General features: G+C 38.1%; 1 protein-coding gene across 3 annotated transcripts; it reads left to right on the forward strand.

Moving 5' to 3' along the window:
* Positions 1–1,265: 1,265 nt before the first annotated feature.
* LOC132626729 (uncharacterized) lies at positions 1,266–23,709 on the forward strand. Of its 3 annotated transcripts, none has more exons than XR_009577596.1 (3): positions 1,266–1,620; positions 3,097–3,480; positions 23,552–23,709. XR_009577596.1 is itself a non-coding variant. In XM_060341700.1 (2 exons), the coding sequence occupies exons 1-2, from the start codon at positions 1,489–1,491 to the stop codon at positions 3,331–3,333; spliced, it is 369 nt and encodes a 122-aa protein (XP_060197683.1). In that variant the 5' UTR covers positions 1,267–1,488; the 3' UTR covers positions 3,334–3,591. The 3 variants fall into 3 exon arrangements, 1 of the variants encoding a protein (XP_060197683.1); XR_009577595.1 differs by lacking the exon at positions 23,552–23,709 and adding an exon at positions 4,667–7,352 and having other exon boundaries at positions 1,267–1,620; XM_060341700.1 differs by lacking the exon at positions 23,552–23,709 and having other exon boundaries at positions 1,267–1,620; positions 3,097–3,591.
* Positions 23,710–24,638: the final 929 nt, after the last annotated feature.

A 24,638-nucleotide genomic window follows, 5' to 3' on the forward strand; every position in this document is an offset into this window, starting at 1 on the left:
GGCTTACCCCTAATAGAATTTTTCAACACCTTCTTAAGTTGTCCAACAACTACAATAGTAATTCTAGGACAACTACCAAAGTTGTCGAAAAAACTCAATAATTTTAACATTGTGATGACTGCTGTAATAGAATGACCCCATTAATACAACATAATTCATAGAATGACTTGTTACCACAAGCTCTTAAATATACATTAAGGTTGTATGTTAAACTTAGATCAACAATAATAGCAACATCAAATACTTATGACAAATAAATCTCTTTCTCCCCTAAACATTAAGCTATATACCAAACTTAGCAATATTTGAGGTCATTACATCGTACCCGAAATATAAAAAGACAAGAATTATTAAGAACCTATAATACAAATGATTGTAGGTCCTCAACATCTATTGTAGTTGTTGGGACAAATGTTAAAGTTGTCTCAATAACTAATGTCATTGATGGACAATTGTTGAAGTTCTCCTAACAACTAGTTAAGTTGGTCCATAACTACAACAGTTATTGGGACACGTAGTATCGAATTTGAACCAGTAAGATCTTTTAATATAGTAAAATATTAACTTAATTATGATTATCAAATATTGGAACAATCATTGAAGTTATGGGAACAACTACCGTAGTTTCAATAGTTGTTGTTTCAAGAACTCTAATATTACTTGTTATAACAACTTTAATAGTTGTCCAGCAACTATTGTAGTTGCCCAACAATTAATGTAATTGTTCAAGTCACGTAGTTGTTCACAACTGCAAAAGTTTATTTTTTGGTTATAAAATTTATTTTCAAAAATCACTCAAATCACCATTGAATAATCTCAAATATGATATTTAGCTTCACTCAGGTGCTTATCATGATTTTCAAGAACACCCACTCAAAATAATAATCAATTTTTAGATCCGAATTTTCAACTTCACAAACCCAACAATGGATTTTAATTTTTCTTACACCAAATCTACTTCCAAGTAGTGTTTCAACAACCTATTTAAGCACAAATAAATTATATCTACTTAATTATCCAATAATTCACCAATTATTTTTTAATTTCAATCACAAATTTATAACCTAAAAGCTTCACAACTCAGCAATAGAAGAAAATATATGTCAATGCCTTTTGTATTTGAAAAGAAGAAAGTTCTTTTGTATCTCTAAATTTCAAATATTACAAGTTAGCTCCCATTTTACTTGATTAGTGTTTAAGTTAGTTAAAAAAAAAATGGAAAAATGAGACCCACTTGTCCCTTTTTATTAATTGAAGAGTTAAATGTCCTCCTCACCTCATTCTCCCGTGTTATTCTTTCCCTAGTAACAAATTGTATTTTCTGTATTAGAACATGCTGTTGTACAGTAGACTCTCTAAAAATTTCCCAGTTTCTGGCTTACCAAATAAAGTATACCAGAGCTCTAGGTATTGCGGCCACCATCTCCTTCTTAAAACTGCACCAGTGTCGCTATTTTATCCACTTTAAACTTTCATTTACTGCAGCTGATGGCATTTGCAATCCCAGTCATGTCATCACATCCCTCCACACTGCAATTGTCCATTCGCAGGTCACAAAGAGGTGGTTGGCATCTTCAATATGCTGCAGTTCACATAAAACTCACCAAGCATTGTCACAATGTAAGCCCATATTCAACATCCTGCCTTTAGTGAGCAGCCTTTGCTGATTTGACAACCACAATATAAACCTATGTTTGGGTTTAGTAGCTTTGACCAGATGAGTTCAGTTGTAACAAGATTTTCCCCAGTCTCCAACATAGTAATATAACACTTAGTGATAGAGTATTTACCAGAGGGGGTTAGTACGTATCTGTCACTTCTATGCCAACCAGTCATGCCCAACTTCATTTTATTTAATTTCTTCCAATACCAACTACTATTTGTAGGCGGTATATGACCCAGAATTGTTGTAGTTTTATTTTGGGTGTTTTTTGGGTTTCTTCTTATTTGTTCAATTTTATCCATCTAAATAATGAATAGAATTGTTAGATTAATACAATAATTTTATGGATATTCTTCTGTGATAAATTTTCCTTTATATGTTGCAATGAGTGAGTTGTTGGGTTAATGCTTTGCCAATCACCAGTTTGACAGAATGTACACTCAGAATTCATGGTAGTCCATGGTCTTTTTAATCTTAACCCTAGGATAAGTCACAAACTCAGCTTTTGTCAGTTCCAAAGCGATGGCGAGTTGTTTAGAATGGACATATCAAGGTATTTCTTATTGAGATGATTTGAATAACTAAGTTACAGTTTATTGTCCATTTTTGGACTAGTTTTGGTTCAATGTTTTGACCAATTTTGATTTCAGTTTCAATCTCATTTGGTGCAGATTTTGGTCAAGTTTTGGTTTAGCTTTTTGGTCTCGTTTTGATGCAGTTATAGCCGTTGTTTTGTTGCTATTTTTGCTCTAGTTTTGTTCATGTTTTTGCTGCTATTTCAGTGCAGTTTTTGGTGTATTTTTTGTCCAGTTTTTATCTAGTTTCGATACAGTTATTCTCCTTCAGGCAAAAGTCTTTTGTTACCTATTAGTCTAATTATCAGTTGAACATCACAATGTTCAAATCAACTTTCTGGAAAACAATTTTAAATCCTACTAACATTTATAGGAGATTATTGACTTGCAATGAGGTACATGTTCCTTATTTGGTTAAAGCAAAACCTTCAAATATTGCACAAAATTCTTTGATAAGGAAACGATGACATCTTTATCTTTTATGTTTTGTGAGAAAAAAATTATCGGAAAATTAATTTAAGATTCACATTTTACCAAGCTTTATAATGTGAATTCATACTACAGGGACTTTGGGTATAAGTATTCTCACACGGGTTTGTTTTGGTGCCCTTTGAAGGATCAATATAAAGTGTTCATACCTCTAGCATATTTTTTCACAGAAGTACATCAAGAAAAATGATGAGCCACATAGATATAAAATTATCGACAGATATTTTTAACTTTTTCAACCTTAGCTATCATAATAGACATCTGATGGTGTTAGCACAGTTTTCATACATGTACCTGTTCCATTTCTAATTCTTTTAATGCTTTGGATAACCTATTATTTTTGATTTTGTAAATTTGTAACAAATTCAGATCGTCATGAGTCAAGTAGAGCCTTCAAGAAGAAACAAAAAAGTGAAAAGCAAGAAACTCATTAATGCTGGGCTACTGAAATATTTGGCAGACAGAAAGATTTTGTCATTGACAATGAAAAATAGGGTTCCAGCTATATGGTCAAATGGAGAGCATCAACTAAATTCAAGTGAAGAACAACAGAGCCCAAGTTTAGGAGCGCAAAGAGAATGCTGCAAGAAATGGTGGACTTCATAGCACAAATTCAACGTCAAAACCTAGGTTTACAACTTGATCTTAACATGATGACAGAATTTTGTGCTCGTTTACTGGGAGAAGCTGGCTCTGCACCACAAACAGCCATCCAACCAATGCATTGCTCTTCTGTCAGTAGCAACCATCAAGGTCAGGACTTTACTCCAATTCTTGTTGAGATTAGGATTACTCGTGCTACTTTGCGAATGTAGTAGTACATTAGCATTACTTCAATTTATAATCTAATTATTGTTGATGGTTTCTTTCATATTCATCTGTCTTGTCTATCTTAATATCTTCATTTCTATCCAACATCTTAGTGAAAGTCAACTAAGTATGTGACTGGATTCTGAATTTAGGGACTTATACCTTCTGTAGATCCACAATTATTTTCATGATAAAAAGGACAGCTCGGTGCACAAAGCATCCCGCTTTAGCAGGGTCGCGGGTATGATATAGACAACCTACCCTAATGCAAGCATTAGTAACCGCTTCCATATGATATAAGAATGATATGTAGAGAGTGGTTAGCCTAGCAAGTAAGAGTTAGGATTATGGCCTGTTTGATAAGGAAGGAGTCCTTTAGTGTAACAAATTCTGACTTCATTACTTCACGAAGTTCTATAGGCCTTGATATCATGCGTAGCATCCGTACATATTAAATTAAGTTAGGTTTCATCATATGTTCTATGAACATAGATTTTGTTTTGAACAAGTAATATTAGTTTCCATACAAGTGGTGTTTTGACGGGAAGATTGGGACTTTAAACTGGAAAAATCAAGCAATGAAGATAGAGTAAATCCAGTCTCGATTAAATTAACACTGCCGCGCAATATTATGCTTCTTTTAAATTCACCAAGTCATAAAGAATGGAGCAAATAAGTTCAATCTTGCCATTCATCATTAGGACTCTTCTTTATGAGCAATTTACCAAGTCACAAAAAATGAAGTTAATTAAGTTTAATCACTTTCCTCTATCTGGCTATGAGCAATTTTGGACTACATTTGCTCTTTAGTTGTAGTTCATGTCTTTGTAAATGCTTTTATTCATAAAAAAAAATAAAAAAATAAAATAAAAAGAACTTCTACACTACATTTGGTTCATTAAGAACTAGTAATCTGATAAGTGTTAATTACTGACGCGAGGGGAAAGATAGGAAAAGATTTTATCTTCTTGGAACACAAAAAATTCTGCAATTTGGGGAAGGAGATGGAGAAATCACGGTAACCTGGTGTTGGAATTTAACTTTTGAGTAACTGTAGGATATATTCCGCTCATTTTGTTATAATTTAGGGATATATTCTGCTGAAACTTGCGGTCTTCATCTGTATCAGCCATCGTTCTCAGTCCTAATTGGCCAACTGTCGTGTCAAGAACGAGGACTTCTGGACTGATGTTAAATACTACAAATAGAAAGATAAAAGACACGAAAAAAGAGGGATCTATTGGTTGTCATCTCATTAGTTACTTTGCCACATAAGTTGGGTGTAAATTACACGCTCTTCATATTGTTGGTTGATTGTTGTTGAAGGGTTTTATAGATACATTTTTAATATTTCATTTCATCATTTGGTTGTGAAGTGTTAAGTCAAAGAATGTGCTTTTGAATGGCATCTTAATTTGGTGCAGTTCTACTGTAGTTAAATGGTGTCTTTGATTGTTGCATCACTTCACGCTTGTTGAATTGTCAACTCGCAGTGAACTTCAACCAACTAATTCTTAAAATCATACCAGACACTAAAATTTTACATAAAATAGGAGAGGATACGTTTCCAACTTTGACGCTAAAGGCCAAAGAGGATAAATAGATTAATCATGTATGCTTATTTTCAAGAGTACACTTCTAGCAGCAAGTAGATAAGCAAGTAGTAATGCATAGAGAAATTGCACATGAACTAAACACACTCCTAGAACTATTTCATGTCAGTTTCCAATACTGTATATTCCCTAAGAACTTTGGTAAGACTTGAGGAACACGAAAATAACCTTTTATCTGATGAGGCAAAAGAAAACTACAAGACTTTGTAGTGGATTACAACATATGGGAACATGTCAAAGCACCGGAACATAAGTTATTTAGGCTGATGTCAATAATCAAACATGTGCACACACAAAATGACCAAAATATAAAATCCATAACAGCAAGCTCCTTTCTACATCTTAATTACCTCATTTGTTTCTTTGAATTTAAGGTCGCATTTATTACAAACTTTAATTCACATAGTTCAATCATTCCTAATACTATATGAGTTGTAATGAGAATACTCCAATCATAAGAACAACCCTTTTGCTATCAGTAAAGGCTAAACTGATATGAAAGAATTCTGAAGAAAACTTTTTCTTTTGCTATTTAAATTGAGGAAATAAACAAAAACTTTAGAACTATATTTATCCCTTCTTTCTTCTGTTTTTAAGGTCCTACAGCAGAGAGAAGTTTTTGTATTACTTCGATAAAACACAGTATATCACAATGGTGTAGAATTCATTTGTTCAACTATCTATAGATGATTCATTTAGACGGTTAGATTTTCATCATGGCCCTTCTAATTGCTTATGCTGCTCCAACAGTTCAAATGAAATCATGAACCACCAATTCTTTGAAGGAGGAATGACTTGCAATTGGATCCAGAATGTTAAGTGTGCATGGAAAGAAGAATAAACCATACTTCTCTAACAATTAAATTAAGGCTTAAATTAATAGCCAATCATTCTAGTAAAAAAGTGACCATATCTCTCTTTGTCTCTCCCCAATGAGTGTGTGGAGATATGTCACAGTGCACCACCTACACCTTCCTCGAGACATATAGGACAGTCTTCAAGTTCATCCATATCTATAGAATCCTAGTAAATTGAATAACTTTGTCCAGTTATAGAGAATTTTAGCAACAGAATGGCCACATCTTTTGGTCGAGAACATCCTTAAACTGTGCCAAGAACCTATAATATCCTTTAAGTATCCATGTGAACAAATGATATCCATAAAGGTTATCAAAGTCGGCAGATTTTTCATTTTGTTTTCTCTGATAATACCTGAAAAATACATAAGAATTAGAAAAGTCTATTACATGCTTAGAAAAAATATCCATCACAACTATTTGGGAAGGAGCGCATCCATCTCTTAGCGACAAATGCATCCAGAATCTCTCAAACTTACCCATATCTGGCTCTGAGACAATTGAATAACAATAAAGTGGAGGCTCCAACGAGCATTGCTAAGAGGGATATAATTATGTGATATTATGCAATCATTAAAAAACCAGCATGGAACAATTAAACAACTAAAGAGGAGCATTTTAACTAACATTGCCTCCAACATCTTCTGTAAATGTTGACTAAAGATTTACTTGGAAGTTCATGTATTTATAATCTCTTTAATTTAGTCAGTCAATAACATAAAGCTATTCTCCTTGATATAAGCACGCAATATCACCAGTATGAAGCCAATTATATATTGTAACGTAAACATTATTTAAGTGTTCATGAAAATTAAATGCCAAAGACAAATTCTTTTATTTGTTTAGAAAGCCCAAATAGCAACGCCGAAATATTTAGAGAAAAGATTTACCTTCTGGCCATTGGCTGCTACAAAAGTAGAGACTGCAAAAATGAATGGAAAGATTTATTTTCTGCGTGTTGGCTGCTATAGAAGTGGAGATGATGCAAAAAGGAAGCAGTCTGCTGATGGTTGTTAGGAGATTTGATTCTTTTTCATCATTGCTGCTGGAACATCAACTCTTCAGTTTGACAGTAAAATTTGGAAATATATATGTCCAGGCTATGAAGTTTGCTCAGCACATTTGCCATATTTTGAACAAACAAGCTTTGGGCAGAAGCACTATATGTGAATGCTTAGTATTATCTAAAAAGATCAAATCAGAAAAATGATGAAGGCTTATCAACATTCTGAAAAAAAGAGAAGAACGATGAAGCTAAACAGAGAAGTAGGATTATCAAGGGAATTTCCTTTGTGTCGACTGGATAAATTAAAAATGCTGCAGATAGAATATGAACCATGTAAATTTCAACAAACATAAGTGGTAAATCTATCTATATATGTGAGAGTTGAACATGTTACCCTTGCATCGTGTAAATCATCAACTCTATGAAAAATGTATTTCAGGTTTGAATTTATCCTGTAAAATGATGAACTGGTGAAGTCATCTTTACAATGTTATTTAGGAGAAAGTTATTTGCAGAGATTACAGGAATTGAAAAACTGAACATAAATAACAGGAGAATGAGTTTAAAAAAAGAGGTATTGAATCAGTTTAGGATTGTTCCCACGTTTGAGAAGACATCTGTCATGCATCTTTCGATTTTGCAGGGGTATTTTTTTTTTTACGTTTTTTTTTAGATAATAAGAGAACCGCAGCCGCTACCCTCCGGGTGCACACAGGGAAAACCTCGCTCTTGTGGAATAGCCCATAAACCACACAGGAGTAATAACCCGTGCTAGGCAAGCTCCGTGCAATGAGCTCAACCCAAAGCATATGTGTGAGCAGGATTTCTTTTACTGATATGTTTTAAATTTGCAAACGTGGGAGTGTATTGGGAAGTTGATTATCATTTATCTTTGTTATTATTTATTTAAAAATAAATACTCCTGGTTTAGTTGGTTACTTAAGTTTGTTTTCGAACGTTTCTAAAAATAAATTCAAATAAACCTGGATTTGAATATTTTTTATTTTTATTTTTATTTTTAATATGAAATTTTATGGGAATGACACTTTTCATCCAAACATTGTTTTGCCTCTCCTATTATATAAGGATAGATAGATTGGACAGAAATATAGGCATTAGATTGACCTGAATAGGTAGGAGTGTCAATGCTTCGGTTCGGTCGGTTATTTTCAGAAATTTGTAGCATATCAATTTTTCGGTTACTCTATAGTGTATAACAAAATTTAGACTTTTCGAAACCGTCCCAGCCATCTTGGTTTCTCTTCGGTTTTGAAACGGCTCGATTAATTTTTGATTTTTTAAACATCATCTAACGACTATCACAACTGATAAAATTTGATAGAATTATGTCACGACCCAAACTGGAGGGCCATGGCAGGCACCCGGGCCTTACTTGCCAAGCACCAATGTGACATACTTTCATAGCATAACCAAAAATATGCGTGGGCCATCATATGACAACTTGCTAACTCATGGAAATTAGACTGAAAAGGGACAAGCCAAAAGGACATACATATATACATAACTAGACATAATAGTACGGGCCGACAAGGTCGTCATAAACTATAACCAAAACATAGGCCGACAAGGCTATACAACATCTAAATACATAACGATTGTCTACAATCCTCTACTGGAGTAATGACATCATAAGGTCATGACAGGGCCCCATATGAACATAAAAATATCATACCAAGACTAGACAACAATTCTGAAGCAAGTAGAGTGCTCCTATACCAAGCTGAACAGGCAACCTACTGATGTGAACCGTCACCCTGTCTATCAGAACCTGTGGGCATGAAATACAGTGTCCCCAGGAAAAGGAACGTCAGCACGAATAAAGTACCGAGTATCTAAGGCAAAAAAGTAACATAGGATAGACATGAAGTAATACGAGATACAAGGAATCAACTTGTACATATGAAATGCCTCTAAAGGCCATGACATGCATAATTACTATATATATATATATATATATATATATATATATATATATATATATATATATATATACATACACACATATATATAAAGCCGTTCATACATATATAGGCGTATATAACGCCATCAAGCCTCTGTGGGCATCATCATCATGGCCAACTAATCAGTGATGTGTGTGTGTGTATATATATGTAACGCCATCGGCCTCTGTGGGCGTCATCATAATAGTATCATATATGTATAAATGCATAAGTATGATAAGAGTACATTCTGAATCCGTCAGAGTGACGTAAGGTAATTACGCCTCCAATTGCATTATGAACATCATCCCTATTATCATATGCTTTGAAGAAACTCAAGAGTTATACATAAGAGCATGCTTTAAACACTGCTATAAGAAATAAATAATAAGGGCATCCCCTATTTACTAAGAGTGGTTTCATTATGAAGTAACGTTTCATTCATATAGGTCAAGACAAGAGAAGAAGAGTTAGCCTTAACATACCTTGATTTCCTTGAATCCTTAATACCTCTCAAGAAGTTCACAAAGCAATTCAATCTACAATAGCACAATGAGACTTATGATTAATACTAAGTAGAGACAAAGTTCGTAACTTAAGCTGGTAGCTCGTCTAAGTAAATTTGGGAAGCATCTCCCCTATAATATTGAATTCCTCCAACTCCATATACCAACAACAACCAGAGCAACCAAAAGACTATAACACCACAACAAGTCACAATATATTAAGAACAAGTTATCAATATCTCACGACGAGCGGCAAGCTCGGATTGGAACCCATATATCCCATGTCACCCCTTATGAACTTCTTACATTGACTCAAATTTACTTATATCAAGATAACAAGCATGTTTATCAAGTTTTCCAACTTTATACCACACAAGAATAACAAGAAAATAGTCCAAAAGGTTCAACAATTTCAACTAGCATTTCTAGGTACTAGTCCATGTTCCTTCCAATCATTTACACCAACTAACATCAAATTGAACTCAAGCACAAAAAAGATTGTAGTACTCTTACCTTACATAGTGACCTCAATTCAGAATCCAACCCTTGATAGCTTACAATAACCCTTAACATCCTAGAAGTGCTTTTCCTTACTTTAGCTAATCTTTTATGTTGGTCTAGGATGAAAATGATTGATTTCACCTTTAATTCTTCAAAATATGGTAGAGATAGTTTAGGAGAGTATTAGGACGAAATTTGGGGTGAAAGTGATGAAAAATGACCCCTTAAACATATTTAAAACATCAAATGTCAGCCACCGCCTCACTTTCACGGTGGCTTTTATGCCCCGTAGAATCATTCTATGGTGGCTCTGCCACCATGAAATGTTTCACACGCCATCAAAGGCCACCGTGAAACAGGCCACCATTTCCACATTTCTGCCACCAATTCCACGGTGGACCCTCCCCCTATCACGGGCCGTGATCCATTTCACGTTCCGTGAAAATGATACCAACCTTTAATTTTTTGACGAACTTACTTTCTTTGATTCGTTCGACCCCAAAACCTTAGGGCACATACTTAACACTCGATTAAAAATCCTTCTTAACCTTATAGGGGTTCCATGGCCTCTCCAGTCTTACGTTGGCTTACTTACGATGCAACAATGCGAAAATTTACGAGGTGTAACACCCTTCCCCCCTTAGGAATATTCGTCCTCGAATGTTAAAGCATATATCACGCAACACATCTAATATATAGTTTCATACAAAAATGAACATAGGTACGCTGTTAAGAACTCACCTCAGGTGAAGGAAGTTCTATCTTAAGCCATGCTTTCTCCTTGGTCATCATCTAATGAAGAACATTAAGTTAGTATCACTTCCAGCATATCAAAAATAAGATACATTTATATCATAATCATATAGAACCTCTCGTCTAGACTAGGTGTGGGTACTTTGACCTCATTGCCTCTTTTGCCTCCCACGTAATCTTTTTAACATTCTTATTATGTCATAGAACTTTTACAGAGGCAACCTCTTTTGTCCTCAAATTTTGGAGTTGTATATCCAATAGCCACCAGGACTTCCTCGTATGATAAGTATTCCGTCACCTGCATATTGTCAAATGGTACTACCCGTGAAGGGTCTCCAATGCATTTCCTCAACATGGAAATATGGAAGACTGGATGAACATACTCTAACTCAGGAGGCAATTCCAATTTATAAGCCACCTAGCCTACTCGTTGAATAATCTGATATGGACCAATGTATCTCAGGCTAAGCTTTCCCTTCTTGCTAAATCCCATTATGCCCTTCATAGGCGAGATCTTCAGGAATACCCAATCACCAACTTAGAATTCTATATTTCTTCGTCAGACAATACCATATGACTTATGACGACTCTGAACAGCTAATAGATGATCTTGAATAATCTTGACCTTCTCAATCACTAGTGCACTAAATCAGGTCCGAATAACTCTGACTCTCTAACCTCGAATCATCCTATGGGAGATCTACATCTCCTCCCGTACGGTGCGTTATAAGGAGCCATCTTAATGCTGGCATGATAGATATTATTATACGCAAACTCAATCAGTTGTAGGTGATCATCCCAACTTCCTTTAAAGTCCAGCACATGCTCGTAACATGTCTTCGAGCGTCTAAATAATGCGCTTTAATTGCTTGTCTGTCTGTGGATAAAAGGCAGTACTAAGATTAACCTGCGTACCCAAACTCCTCTGAAATGATCTCCAAAATTTTGTTGTGAGCTGGTCACCCCTGTCAGATATAATGGAAACAGGAATGCCATGTAACTGAACAATCTCCTTAAGGTATAGCTTTGCATAGTCCTCTGTTGTGTATGTTATCTTGACGGGTAAGAAATGAGCTGGCTTTGTCAATCTGTCTACAATTACCCATATAGAGTCATACTAATGATAAGAACGAGGCAAGCCTGTTACGAAGTCCATATTAATCATCTCCCACTTCCATATCGGAATTTCTATATTCTGCATTAACCCATCAGGCTTCTGGTGCTCAATCTTCACCTGTTGACAATTAGGGCAATGAGCTACGAACTCTGCAACATTTCTTTTCATGTTGCTCCACCAATATTTCTCCTTAATATCATGGTACATCTTTGTTGCCCCTGGATGAATAGAATAGCGTGAATAGTGAACTTCATTCATAATCTTGTCTCGCAACCCTGCTACATCTGGAACACACAAACGGCCTTAATATCTTAAGACCCCTTGTTCATCAAGCTCAAAGGTTGAGATGCTTTTCTTTTGATAGCCCTCTTTGATTTTTCCTAAAATGGGGTCCTTAGGCTGATGCTCTTTCACTTCAGGTATAAGAGATGATTTTGTGGTATTCTGGGCCACAACACCTCCATTATAAAAATCTATCAACCGGACTCTCAAGTTGGCTAGTTGATGAAGTTCTTTCATCAATTCTTTCTTCTTATACTGCACATTTACTCTGCTACCCATAGACTTGCGACTGAGCACATCTACTACTACGTTAGCCTTATCAGGATGATATAATATATTGACGTAGTAATCCTTCGGTAATTCAAGCCACCTTCTTTGCCTTAAGTTCAATTCCTTCTACTTAATTATATATTAGAGGCTTTTGTGATCTGTGAAGATATCTACATGAACACCGTATAGATAATGCCGCCAGATCTTCAGTGCATAAACCGCGGCGGCTAACTCTAAATCATGGGTAGGATAATTCTAATTCTTTTCATACTTCCTTAGCTGCTTCGAGGCATAAGCAATAACCTTCCCATGTTGCATTAATACATATCTCAAACCTGTGCCTTAAACATCACAATAAACCACATAACCCTTTATACATTCTACAAGAGTAAGAACAGGTGCGGTTGTCAATCGATTCTTCAATTCCTGGAAACCATGTTCACAAGCGTCTGACCACTAGAACTTGGCCCCTTTCAGAGTTAATTTTGTCAATTGTGCTGATATAGTAGCAAACCATTCTACAAACAGCCTGCAATAACCTGCCAAGCCCAGAAAGCTACGAACCTCTGATGGAGTCGTGGGCCTTGGCCAATTCTTTACAGCTTCAATTTTCTGAGTATCTACTTGCAAACCCTCATCGGAGATAATGTTACCAAGGAATGCTACCGAATTCAACTAGAAGTCACATTTAGAGAACTTGGCATATAATGTTACACCCCGTAGTTTCGTATGTTGAGATCCGAGTTACCGTTCAGGAGGTATGTGAGCTTATATGTGTTTAACTTATGGTTATAAGGGTTTAAGTGCATATTGTGAGCTATGGAAGGATTGAAGCGCAAGTGGATTAAGGAAATTAAATTTGTTGGAACATGGAAGAGAATATGAGGGGTAATTTTGGCCCAACTTGGAGAAAAAATATCTCCTAGTATATGAGGAGTTTTAAGGTGTTTCAAAAGCCTAAAATGAAGTTCATCGAACCTAAGTTCCAATGCAATAAGTCGCACGTCGATATGACATTGGAGTGTAGAATTATGGACGTTACAAGTTAGGCTGACAGAACAAAAACGCGTGCTACAGTAACCGACATGCTACAGTACTCCTACAGTGACTCGACCCGGATTTGGCATCTTATAAGAGGGGTTTTACCCCTCATTTTTCAGCCCAACACTTCTCAAAATTTCCCAAATTCTCTAGAATAATCCTCAAACTTTTGTCCATAGAATTTTAGCGCAAATTAAGTGAAATCCCCAAATTTAAGTTTGGACAACACATGGTTGCGATTATAATATCGAATTGCGGCGAAACATGGCTTGGATTCAAGGTGATAATCGAAGATATTGCAATTCTAGTGGGTGAAAGGTATGAATCTTTCCTTATTAGTATTGATTAAAGCTTATCTATGGAGGAAAAGTTACTAAATGAGCGTATAAGGAATTTATGGGTCAAGAAATTGGATAAAACATCGTGTGGGATGTTTATGGAATATTTTGGTGTTGACGATATTATTGTTGATGTTGGTATTGTTGTTGTTGTTGTTGGTTGCTGAATTGAGATTTTGGGCTAGGCATATAAACAGGGGAGATGCTGCCGAAATTTCGACAGATTCTAAAAAGATTTATTTAAAGGACTAAGACCAGTGTATAAAGGTGAGTCTAACAATAGTATAAATTTTCTTGAATATAGATATATGAGCCTGGGAGGACAAGCGTTGAGTAGTTAAAGTTAAGGCGACCAAAAAGGCATGCAAGGCAAACCTTTCTTTTTTTGGCATGATCCGTGTTGTTATTCATTCTATATGTACCTCATATGATTCCATTCTTAGACAAGTAAGGTCTAAATGTTTCTTATGATGGCTTATTGATATTGTACTTCTATCCTGTATCGAAGGGAACACCAATAAGGTGCCAAGTTGAGTTGTGTATACAGTTTTATTAACGATTTCGAGGAAATGAGTTTTATACTAAAGGAAACATAAAGTTTGATTTTCAAAACCACTCCGAAGGGGGTGCGAGATTTTACTACTTCATTTCGTTTACGAGTTATGTTTACATTCCATAGTATCATCCCTTTGTATTGATATGATCATTTATTCTTCGGGTAAGGCAATAAAGATGAAATTGAGTAGACTATAGGTAGTAAGAATGTTACACCTCAAAAAAATTTTCGTTGATGCACAAGTGGATAGACTAGCGAAGAGTACGAGCATACGGTATTTCAATCGGTAAGAAATGACATTCGGTGACCCTAGTTAAGATTTCAAAGATGTTAGAGATAGGGGAAGAAAGTTGGCCAAGAGAAGGCAAGGCATACGATAGGTATCGGAAAAGAATTACGAGTAACGAGTTAACGAGGATTTAATGATGTCTTGAAGAAGGGTGATAACGTCCCTTAGATTGGTATTGAGGTGTTAAACAAGTGTCAAGAAGTTTCTATAAGGATTGGAGATCATACGAGTCGACGAAAGCGAGCTTCGGAACACCGGGGATTATACGACCAAACATACTGGCTGTATAAAATATACGGTCCATATGTTAGGACCGTATAATCAGCCCAGGATGGCACATTTCTCTGGACCAAACATACGGCCAAACATACGACCCATATAAAATGTACGGACCGTATGTTGGTCTGTATATCTGGCCGGGGACTGAAATGGTTCATTAAATAAGGGACCAAGTTTCATTTCATCTCATTTACATATCACACCCCCTCTCTCTAAAATATCTCTCTACATTTATTCCACAAGAATTCAAGAGGTATTAGTGATCAACAACATAAACTAAGTGAATCAAGTGTAAGAAAACCCATTAAAGATCATTCAAGTCAAGAAATCTCATTGGAGATGAACTAGGGTTTTTTCTCAAGTGAAGTATTACCAACCAAGGCTTGTTCCTACAACATCTAAGGTAAGATTTATGGTATTTCTATGTTGTTTAAGGTATTTGAGAGTTGAAATACTTGGATTGTAGAAGGGTATAGAAAAATGGGTCATGAATGTGGAATAGTGTCATTTCGAGTAATAGCTTGAATTGAGTCATGATTCTTGATGTGTTGTGATATAAATATGTTATAAATTACGTTGAGAACATGGGATAGTCAATGTATGTGAATGAACGTAGTCGTGTGTTATGACCATGGATATGGGTGAATGGAAGTGAAGTGAGAAATATAGATAATGTGGATGAATGAAGACTATTGTTATGATATTGTGAATGTATTATTGACGTTTGGGAGTTGATATACGCTATGGAGGAATGTCGTATTAATAAAAGAGATGTTGTCCGATTTTCTCTAGTTTTAGTCATGTATGCTAGCTGTTGATTTCTAATGATAGTATGACTTTAATGAAGGTAGAAACGTGAGCTTCGGAGGAGAACGTGCAAGTGTAGGATAGTTGGACGGAAAGGTATGTAAGGCTAACCCTTCTTTCATAAGGCATGGTTCTTTGGCCAAACATTTTAATCTTCTATAAGTCTATGATGTCCTTCGAATGATTCGATCTTCCGAGCTATTGAGCTCACGATTCTTGATATGCTATGATTGTACTAAGTTCCTCATATGACGAGTAAGCCTATAAAGATAGATGTAATGATAACGATAACGATAACGATGATAGTGATGTTAATAGTAAAGATGATTATGAGCTAGTATGTATATGTATCTATGTATGACTATTATGGAACCCCGAGCTTATGAGGCCGGGTAGAATATGTATACAATTATGTAACGCGCGCACACCTCTGCAGATGGTACGGATAACCCTGAAGCCTTAGTAGGGCCAGGTATGTGTAACCTTGAGCCTTGGTTGGCCAAGTATGTATGAAACACTGAACCTTCGTGGTCGGGCATGCTATGTAAATGCTATGGTTATGTATATGATGTAAATATGTTTATGATATGGATATGTACGTAATGAGGATATGTATATGAATACGAGTACAAATGTGAAACGAATACGGATATGGATGTATGTACACAAATACGCATTAGAAACGGGAAGTCCCTATGAATGGCAAGTAAGTGCATATGACGATGATTCTACTATCACCCACCTTATGCTATTTCTCATGCTGCTTATTATGCTTCCATATTGATATTCATCATGCTTTACATACTCAGTACATTCTTCTTCATAATATGGCCTGGTCGACCACATGAATAGCAAAGATCTGAACCCGATCGGCATGGACCCCAATGTAACTTCTCACACTGGGAATATCGTGGCACGTGTGACCTCGCCTGACCCGAATCACCTCTGAACTGAGATCCCGAAAAGATCTGACTCGGCCCGGAATAAGTGGAACTATCAAATCTCTAGCCTGAAAACCGTGGGGGCACACTAGTCATGGGTTGGCCTGAATGCCTAGAAAACTGCTGCCCGTGCCCACCTCTGAACTCGCTCATCGGACCCGAAGATCTGGCCCTCTTGCTATTTCCCCTATCATACTGGCGTTCACTTCTTTGCTGTTGTAGACTTTCTTCCAAATTCTGAGCATGGGCCTGAATGCGTGAAATATCCATATTGTCCTAAAGGGACGCAGTCAAGCACCTATCCGTCAAATGTGGCCCTAGACCCTTCACAAATCGGTGCACTCGGTCACCCATATCTGCTACCATGGCTGAAGCATACCTAGCCAAGAATTGAAGCGGAGACTGTACTCTAAAGCACTCATGCTACCTTGCCTCAAATTCAAGAACTTATCGGCTCTAGCTCGCCGAACTTCCGGAGGCATATAGTGTCGGAGGAAAGCATCAACAAACTCTTGCCATACCGGAGGAGGTGCATTGGCTCCCCGTGAAGTCATACAAACCGTGTACCAATGGATCGAGACATCCCTCAATCTATATAACGCTAACTCCGCCGACTCGGTGTCCGAAGCATGTATCAACCGAAGCGTCCTCAACATACCATCAATAAAATTTTGAGAGTCCTCATCCGGCTTTGATCCAAAGAATTCCGGAGGGTTTAAGCAAATGAAATCATGGGCCCTTGCACTAACAGCCCTATCACCTTGCCCTGCACTTTGCCGCTGAGTCTGGGCGGCAACCAATTGAGTAAGCAAATGAATGGCCTCTTTTACATCTTGGCCTGAAGCATCCGGTGGAGGAGCCGGAGGTGCTGGAGCTAGGGCTTAGGCTCCCTCACGCTCCATAGAAATAGGCACTGTCTGGGAGGACTGAGATTGAGCCGCATTCTGGGACTCACTTTCCTCTACAACTGTTGGCGGTACTCTTTCAGCCCGCTTTTCTGCCGCTGTCCTGCCCTTTTGGGCTGCTGTGGCCTTTCTCTTTACAGGCATCTCTGAAATACACAATACACGGTTAAGGAGAAGGAAGTTCTTATATCATAACTCTATCGCATGATGTTATGAAGAAAGAAGGTCAATCATTCCTAAAATATCCGCAGCCTCTTGTTTATAAGTGTGGCGCGCAACACACCCATAACCAAGACTCTACTGGACACGGCTCGTAGACACACCCTAGGACAGAACTGCTCTGATACCACTTGTGTCACGACCCGACTAGGGGCCGCGAGGAGCACCCGGTGCTAGCCCCCCCGGCACCTCTTATCGTACCTTTACACTTACATCTAGGTGAACCACAAAATAAAACATACATTTCTACCCATTAATCGCACTAGTCCCATTGGGCAATAACGCCTTTATATCATCATCGACACCTATGCCCATATCAACGTACATAAGCCGACGAGGCTAACAAAATGATATACAAAATATAGGCCGACAAGGCCAAACATATCTAACCATATACACATGTCTAGGAGCCTCTAAGGAGAGTATAACATAGCATGTAGGCGGAACAGGACCCCGCTATGCCCATAATTATATACACAAAAGAATCAATACCAAAAACTATAGCTCCGAATGAAATGGAGATCCGCTATGAAGTCCCTGAGAATGTAGCTATGGATCAAGTCTGTCTCCGTGGGCACCTGCGGGCATGACGCTGACCAGGCCATATTATGCGTGATTACCCCTCAGTTCATGGTAGAGATAGGACCCAACCATCAGGGTCGGTAGCCGGATCTTCAGCATTTGTACGCCCTATGAGGCCAGGTTCACATGCGCCAGTCGGCCATGGTAGAGGCAGAGGGAGAGTTCCCAGTTCTAGCGGCCCTCAGCACCGTATTTATGCTTTGGCTGGACGCCAAGATCTTGAGTCTTCCCCTGACGTGGTCACAGGTATATTATCGGTATTCTCTCATGATGTATATGCTTTGATCGATCCGAGCTCCACATTGTCATATGTTACTCCATATATTGCGGGTTGATTTAGAGTCGAACCGGAGCCGATCAAACCTTTTAAGGTGTCTACACCCGTTGGTGAATCGGTAATAGCTAGCCGAGTGTATAGAAACTCTATAGTTGTGATTTATGATCATCGTACCATGATTGACTTGCATGAGCTAAAAATGATAGACTTTGATGTCATTATGGGCATGGATTGGTTGGCTTCTTGCTATGCCAATGTTGATTGTAGAATGAAAATGGTTCGTTTCCAATTTCTGGGAGAACCAGTTCTAGAATGGAAAGGGAATACTGCGTCACCAAAAGGTAGATTTATTTCCTATCTAAAGGCAAGGAAAATGATCATGAAAGGATGCATTTATCATCTAGTTCGGGTTCAAGATGTAGAAGCTAAATCACCAACTCTTCAGTCAGTTCCCGTGGTAAATGAATTTTCGGATGTGTTTCCGAAAGAGCTTCCAGGCCTTCCTCCTGAGCAGGAGATTGATTTTGCCATTGATGTGTTTCCAGGCTCTAAGCCTATATCTATTCCTCCTTATAGAATGGCACCCGCGGAATTGAAAGAGTTGAAGGTGCAATTGAAAGACTTGCTTGAGAAAGGCTTTATTAGGCCTAGTTCATCCCCGTGGGGAGCACCCGTATTGTTCGTCTGAAAGAAAGATGGCTCCTTGAGAATGTGCATTGACTATCGGCAATTGAATAAGGTGACGATTAAGAACAAATATCCTCTCCCGATGATTGATGACTTATTTGATCAATTACAAGGTACCAAATGGTTTTCAAAGATAGATTTGAGGTCCGGGTATCATCAAGTGAGAGTTAGGGAGTAAGACATCCCTAAGACAGCCTTCAGAACAAGATATGGTCATTTTGAGTTTCGGGTAATGTCATTTGGGCTAACTAATGCACAGGCAGTATTTATGGATTTGATGAATAATGTGTTCAGACCCTTCCTAGATCTGTTTGTGATTGTATTCATCGACGATATTTTGGTGTATTCCAGATCCGAGGCAGAACATGCGGATCATTTGCGTGTTGTCCTTAGAGTTCTTCAAACCCGAGAGTTGTTTGCAAAATTTTCTAAGTGTGAGTTTTGGTTGAACTCAGTGACATTTCTGGGGTACATTGTTGGAGCCGATGGTATTCGAGTGGATAGCCAAAAGATTGAGTCCGTGAAGACTTGGCCAAGGCCCACAACTCCTACGCAGGTTCGTAGTTTTCTGGGCTTAGCAGGTTATTACATGAGGTTTGTTGAAGGTTTTTCTTCTATTTCTGCACCACTCACAAAGTTGACCGAGAAAGCAGCAAAGTTTCAATGGACAGATGCTTGTGAATTTAGTTTCCAAGAGTTAAAAGATAGATTGACTTCTGTCCCGGTCTTGACACTTCCAGAGGGATTGGAAGGATATGTTGTTTATTGCGATAATTCGGGCGTGGGGCTAGGCTGTGTGTTGATGCAACATGGTAAGATGATTGCGTATGCTTCAAGGCAATTGCGGAAACATGAGAAAAATTATCCAACCCATGATCTAGAATTGGCTGCAGTGGTTCATGCATTAAAGATATGGAGACATTATCTATATGGTGTCCATGTGGATATTTATACCGATCATAAGAGTCTTCAGTATATCTTCAAGCAAAAAGAGTTGAATTTGCGGGCAACGACGATGGTTAGAATTGCTAAAAGATTATGATGTTGATATTCTATATCACCCCGGAAAGGCAAACGTTGTGGCTGATGCTCTTAGCTGCAGATCTATGGGAAGCTTGTATGATGTACGACTAGAGAAGAGAGAAATGGTTCGTGAGCTCCAGCAGTTAGCTAGCCTAGGAGTTCGAGTAGTGGACTCAAGTAGCAGGGAAACTACCATTCCGAATTCAGCAGTCTCGTCGCTAGTAGCGGAAGTGAAAGAGCGACAATACGAAGATTCCATGCTAATGCATTACAGAGATACACTCCCTCAGAAAGAGGAGTCATCATTTGATATTTCAAAAGACGGAGTTCTTCGATGTCGAGGCAGATTATGTGTTCCCGATGTGGCAGGTTTACGCTACCAAATATTGAGAGAAACTCATTGTTCCCGTTATTCTGTTCACCCTGGAGCAACAAAAATGTACAATGATCTTAAATAAATATATTGGTGGAATGGGATGAAGAAAGACATAGCAGAATTCGTAGCTCAATGTCCCAACTGTCAACAAGTGAAAATCGAGTACCAAAAGTCGAGCGGATTGTTGCAAGCCATAGAAATTCCAATTGGGTGGTTTGAGGCAGGAGAGACTAAGTTGATAGGGCCAGACTTGGTCCAGCAAGCCATAGAGAAAGTCAAGCACATACAAAATCGGTTATTGGCAGCTCAAAGTCGTCAAAAGTCCTATGCGGATAATCGTCGAAGAGACTTAGAGTTCCAAGTGAAAGATTGGGTATTCTTGAAGGTGTCCCCAATGAAGGGTGTAATGAGATTTGAAAAAAGGGGAAGCTTAGTCCCCGGTACATTGGACCCTATGAGATTGTGCGCAAAGTAGGCAAAGTGTCCTATGAGTTAGATCTACCTCCGGATTTGGAGTCAGTCCATCCAGTTTTTCATGTCTCGATGCTTCGAAAATGTGTTGGAGATCCTACTCGGATCGTGCCAATGAATGATGTTCAAGTAACATAGAAGTTGACTTATGAAGAGGTACCCATTGCCATACTAGATAGGCAAGTACGGAGGCTTAGAAACAAAGAAGTGGCCTCAGTTAAGGTTTTATGGAGAAGCAATAAACGAGAAGAAATGACATGGGAAGCGGAAGAAATTATGAAATCCAAGTACCCGCATTTATTTCAGCCCCAAGAAGAGATCCAAGATGAGACGTCAAGATCATAAGGTATGTATGTTTTCCTTTTATGCTTTTTGGTCGCGTGTGGCCAAATTCTATTGCTATTATGTTGTGGCCCTGTGAGGCATTGTTATTATGAGTTGTTGTGACAGGATGGTAGTGTGATATTACAGGAGAAACTCTGGCGAAATTTTTATAGGTATCGGAAAAGAATTACGAGTAACGAGTTAACGAGGATTTAATGATGTCTTGGAGAAGAGTGATAACGTCCCTTAGATTGGTATTGAGGTGTTAAACAAGTGTCAAGAAGGTTCCATAAGAATTGGAGATCATACGAGTCGACGAAAGCGACCTTCGGAACACCGGGGATTATACGGCCAAACATACTGGCCGTATAAAATATACGGTCCATATGTTAGGACCGTATAATCAGCCCAGGATGGCACATTTCTCTGGACCAAACATACGGCCCGTTTAAAATGTATGGACCGTATGTTGGTCTGTATATCTGGTCGGGGACTGAAATGGTTCATTAAATAAGGGACCAAGTTTCATTTCATCTCATTTCCATATCACACCCCTTCTCTCTAAAACATCTCTCTACATTTATTCCACAAGAATTCAAGAGGTATTAGTGATCAACAACATAAACTAAGTGAATCAAGTGTAAGAAAACCCATTAAAGATCATTCAAGTCAAGAAATCTCATTGGAGATGAACTAGGGTTTATGCTCAAGTGAAGTATTACCAACCAATGCTTGTTCATACAACATCTAAGGTAAGATTTATGGTATTTCTATATTTTTTAAGGTATTTGAGAGTTGAAATACTTGGATTGTAGAAGGGTATAGAAAAATGGGTCATGAATGTGGAATAGTGTCATTTCGAGTAATAGCTTGAATTGAGTCATGATTCTTGATGTGTTGTGATATAAATATGTTATAAATGACATTGATAACATGGGATAGGCAATGTATGTGAATGAACGTAGTCGTGTGTTATGACCATGGATATGGGTGAATGGAAGCGAAGTGAGAAATATAGATAATGTGGATGAATGAAGACTATTGTTATGATATTGTGAATGTATTATTGACGTTTGGGAGTTGATATACGCTATGGAGGATTGTCGTATAAATAAAAGAGATGTTGTCCGATTTTCTCTAGTTTTAGTCATGTATGCTAGCTATTGATTTCTAATGATAGTATGACTTTAATGAAGGTAGAAACGTGAGCTTCGGAGGAGAACGTGCAAGTGTAGGATAGTTGGACGGAAAGGTATGTAAGGCTAACCCTTCTTTCATAAGGCATGGTTCTTTGGCCAAACATCTAAATCTTCTATAAGTCTATGATGTCCTTCGAATGATTCGATCTTCCGAGCTGTTGAGATCACGATTCTTGATATGCTACGATTGTACTAAGTTCCTCATATGACGAGTAAGCATATAAAGATGGATGTAATGATAACGATAACGATGACGATGATGATAGTGATGTTAATAGTAAAGATGCTTACGAGCTAGTAATTATATGTATCTATGTATGACTATTATGGAACCCCGAGCTTACGAGGCCGGGTAGAACATGTATATAATTATGTAACGTGGGCACACCTCTACAGATGGTACGGATAACCCTGAAGCCTTGGTAGGGCCAGGTATGTGTAACCTTGAGCCTTGGTTGGCCAAGTATGTATGAAACACCGAACCTTTGTAGTCGAGCATGCTATGTAAATGCTATGTATATGCTATGGTTATGTATATGATGTAAATATGTTTATGATATGGATATGTACGTAATGAGGATATGTATATGAATACGAGTACAAATGTGAAACGAATATGGATACGGATGTATGTACACAAATACGTGTTAGAAACGGGAAGTTCCTATGAAAGGCAAGTAAGTGCATATGACGATGATTCTACTATCTCCCACCTTATGCTATTTCTCATGCTGCTTATTATGCTTCCATATTGATATTGATCATGCTTTACATACTCAGTACATTCTTCGTACTGACGCCCTTTTATTTGTGGACGCTGCGTCATGCCCGCAGGTGTCCAGGGAGACAGACTTGATCCATAGCTACATTCTCAGGGACTTCATAGCGGATCTCCATTTCATTCGGAGCTATAGTTTTTGGTATTGATTCTTTTGTGTATATAATTATGGGCATAGCGGGGTCCTGTTCCGCCTACATGCTATGTTATACTCTCCTTAGAGGCTTCTAGACATGTGTATATGGTTAGATATGTTTGGCCTTGTCGGCCTATATTTTGTATATCATTTTGTTAGCCTCGTCGGCTTATGTACGTTGATATGGGCATAGGTGCCGATGATGATATAAAGGCATTATTGCCCAATGGGACTAGTGCGATTAATGGGTAGAAATGTATGTTTTATTATGTGGCTAACCTAGATGTAAGTGTAAAGGTACGATAAGGGGTACCCGGGTGGGCTAGCACCGGGTGCTCCTCGCGGCCCCTAGTCGGGTCGTGACAAAAGTGGTATCAGAGCAGTTCTGTCCTAGGGTGTGTCTACGAGCCGTGTCCAGTAGAGTCTTGGTTATGGGTGTGTTGCGCGCCACACTTATAAACAAGAGGCTGCGGATATTTTAGGAATGATTGACCTTCTTTCTTCATAACATCATGCGATAGAGTTATGATATAAGAACTTCCTTCTCCTTAACCGTGTATTGTGTATTTCAGAGATGCCTGTAAAGAGAAAGGCCACAGCAGCCCAAAAGGGCAGGACAGCGGCAGAAAAGCGGGCTGAAAGAGTACCGCCAACAGTTGTAGAGAAAAGTGAGTCCCAGAATGCGGCTCAATCTCAATCCTCCTAGACAGTGCCTATTTCTAAGGAGCGTGAGGGAGCCTCAGCCCCAGCGCCTCCGGCTCCTCCACCGGATGCTTCAGGCCAAGATGTAAAAGTGGTCATTCATTTGCTTACTCAATTGGTTGCCGCCCAGACTCAGCGGCAAAGCACAGGGCAAGGTGATAGGGCTGTTAGTGCAAGGGCCCGTGATTTCATTTTCTTAAACCCTCCAAAATTCTTTGGATCAAAGCCGGATGAGGACCCTCAAAATTTTATTGATGGTATGTTGAGGACGCTTCGGTTGATACATGCTTCGGACACCGGGTCGG

The sequence above is a fragment of the Lycium barbarum genome, chromosome 2, assembly GCF_019175385.1.
Source record: "Lycium barbarum isolate Lr01 chromosome 2, ASM1917538v2, whole genome shotgun sequence".
Lineage (NCBI taxonomy): Eukaryota > Viridiplantae > Streptophyta > Magnoliopsida > Solanales > Solanaceae > Lycium > Lycium barbarum.

Excerpts from the sequence above, each read along its gene's own strand:
- LOC132626729 (XM_060341700.1), top strand. The coding sequence starts at position 1,489 with ATGGCATTTGCAATCCCAGTCATGTCATCACATCCCTCCACACTGCAA. Across the intron at positions 1,621-3,096 it reads TCACCAAGCATTGTCACAAT|ATCGTCATGAGTCAAGTAGA; the intron begins GTAAGCCCATAT and ends TAACAAATTCAG.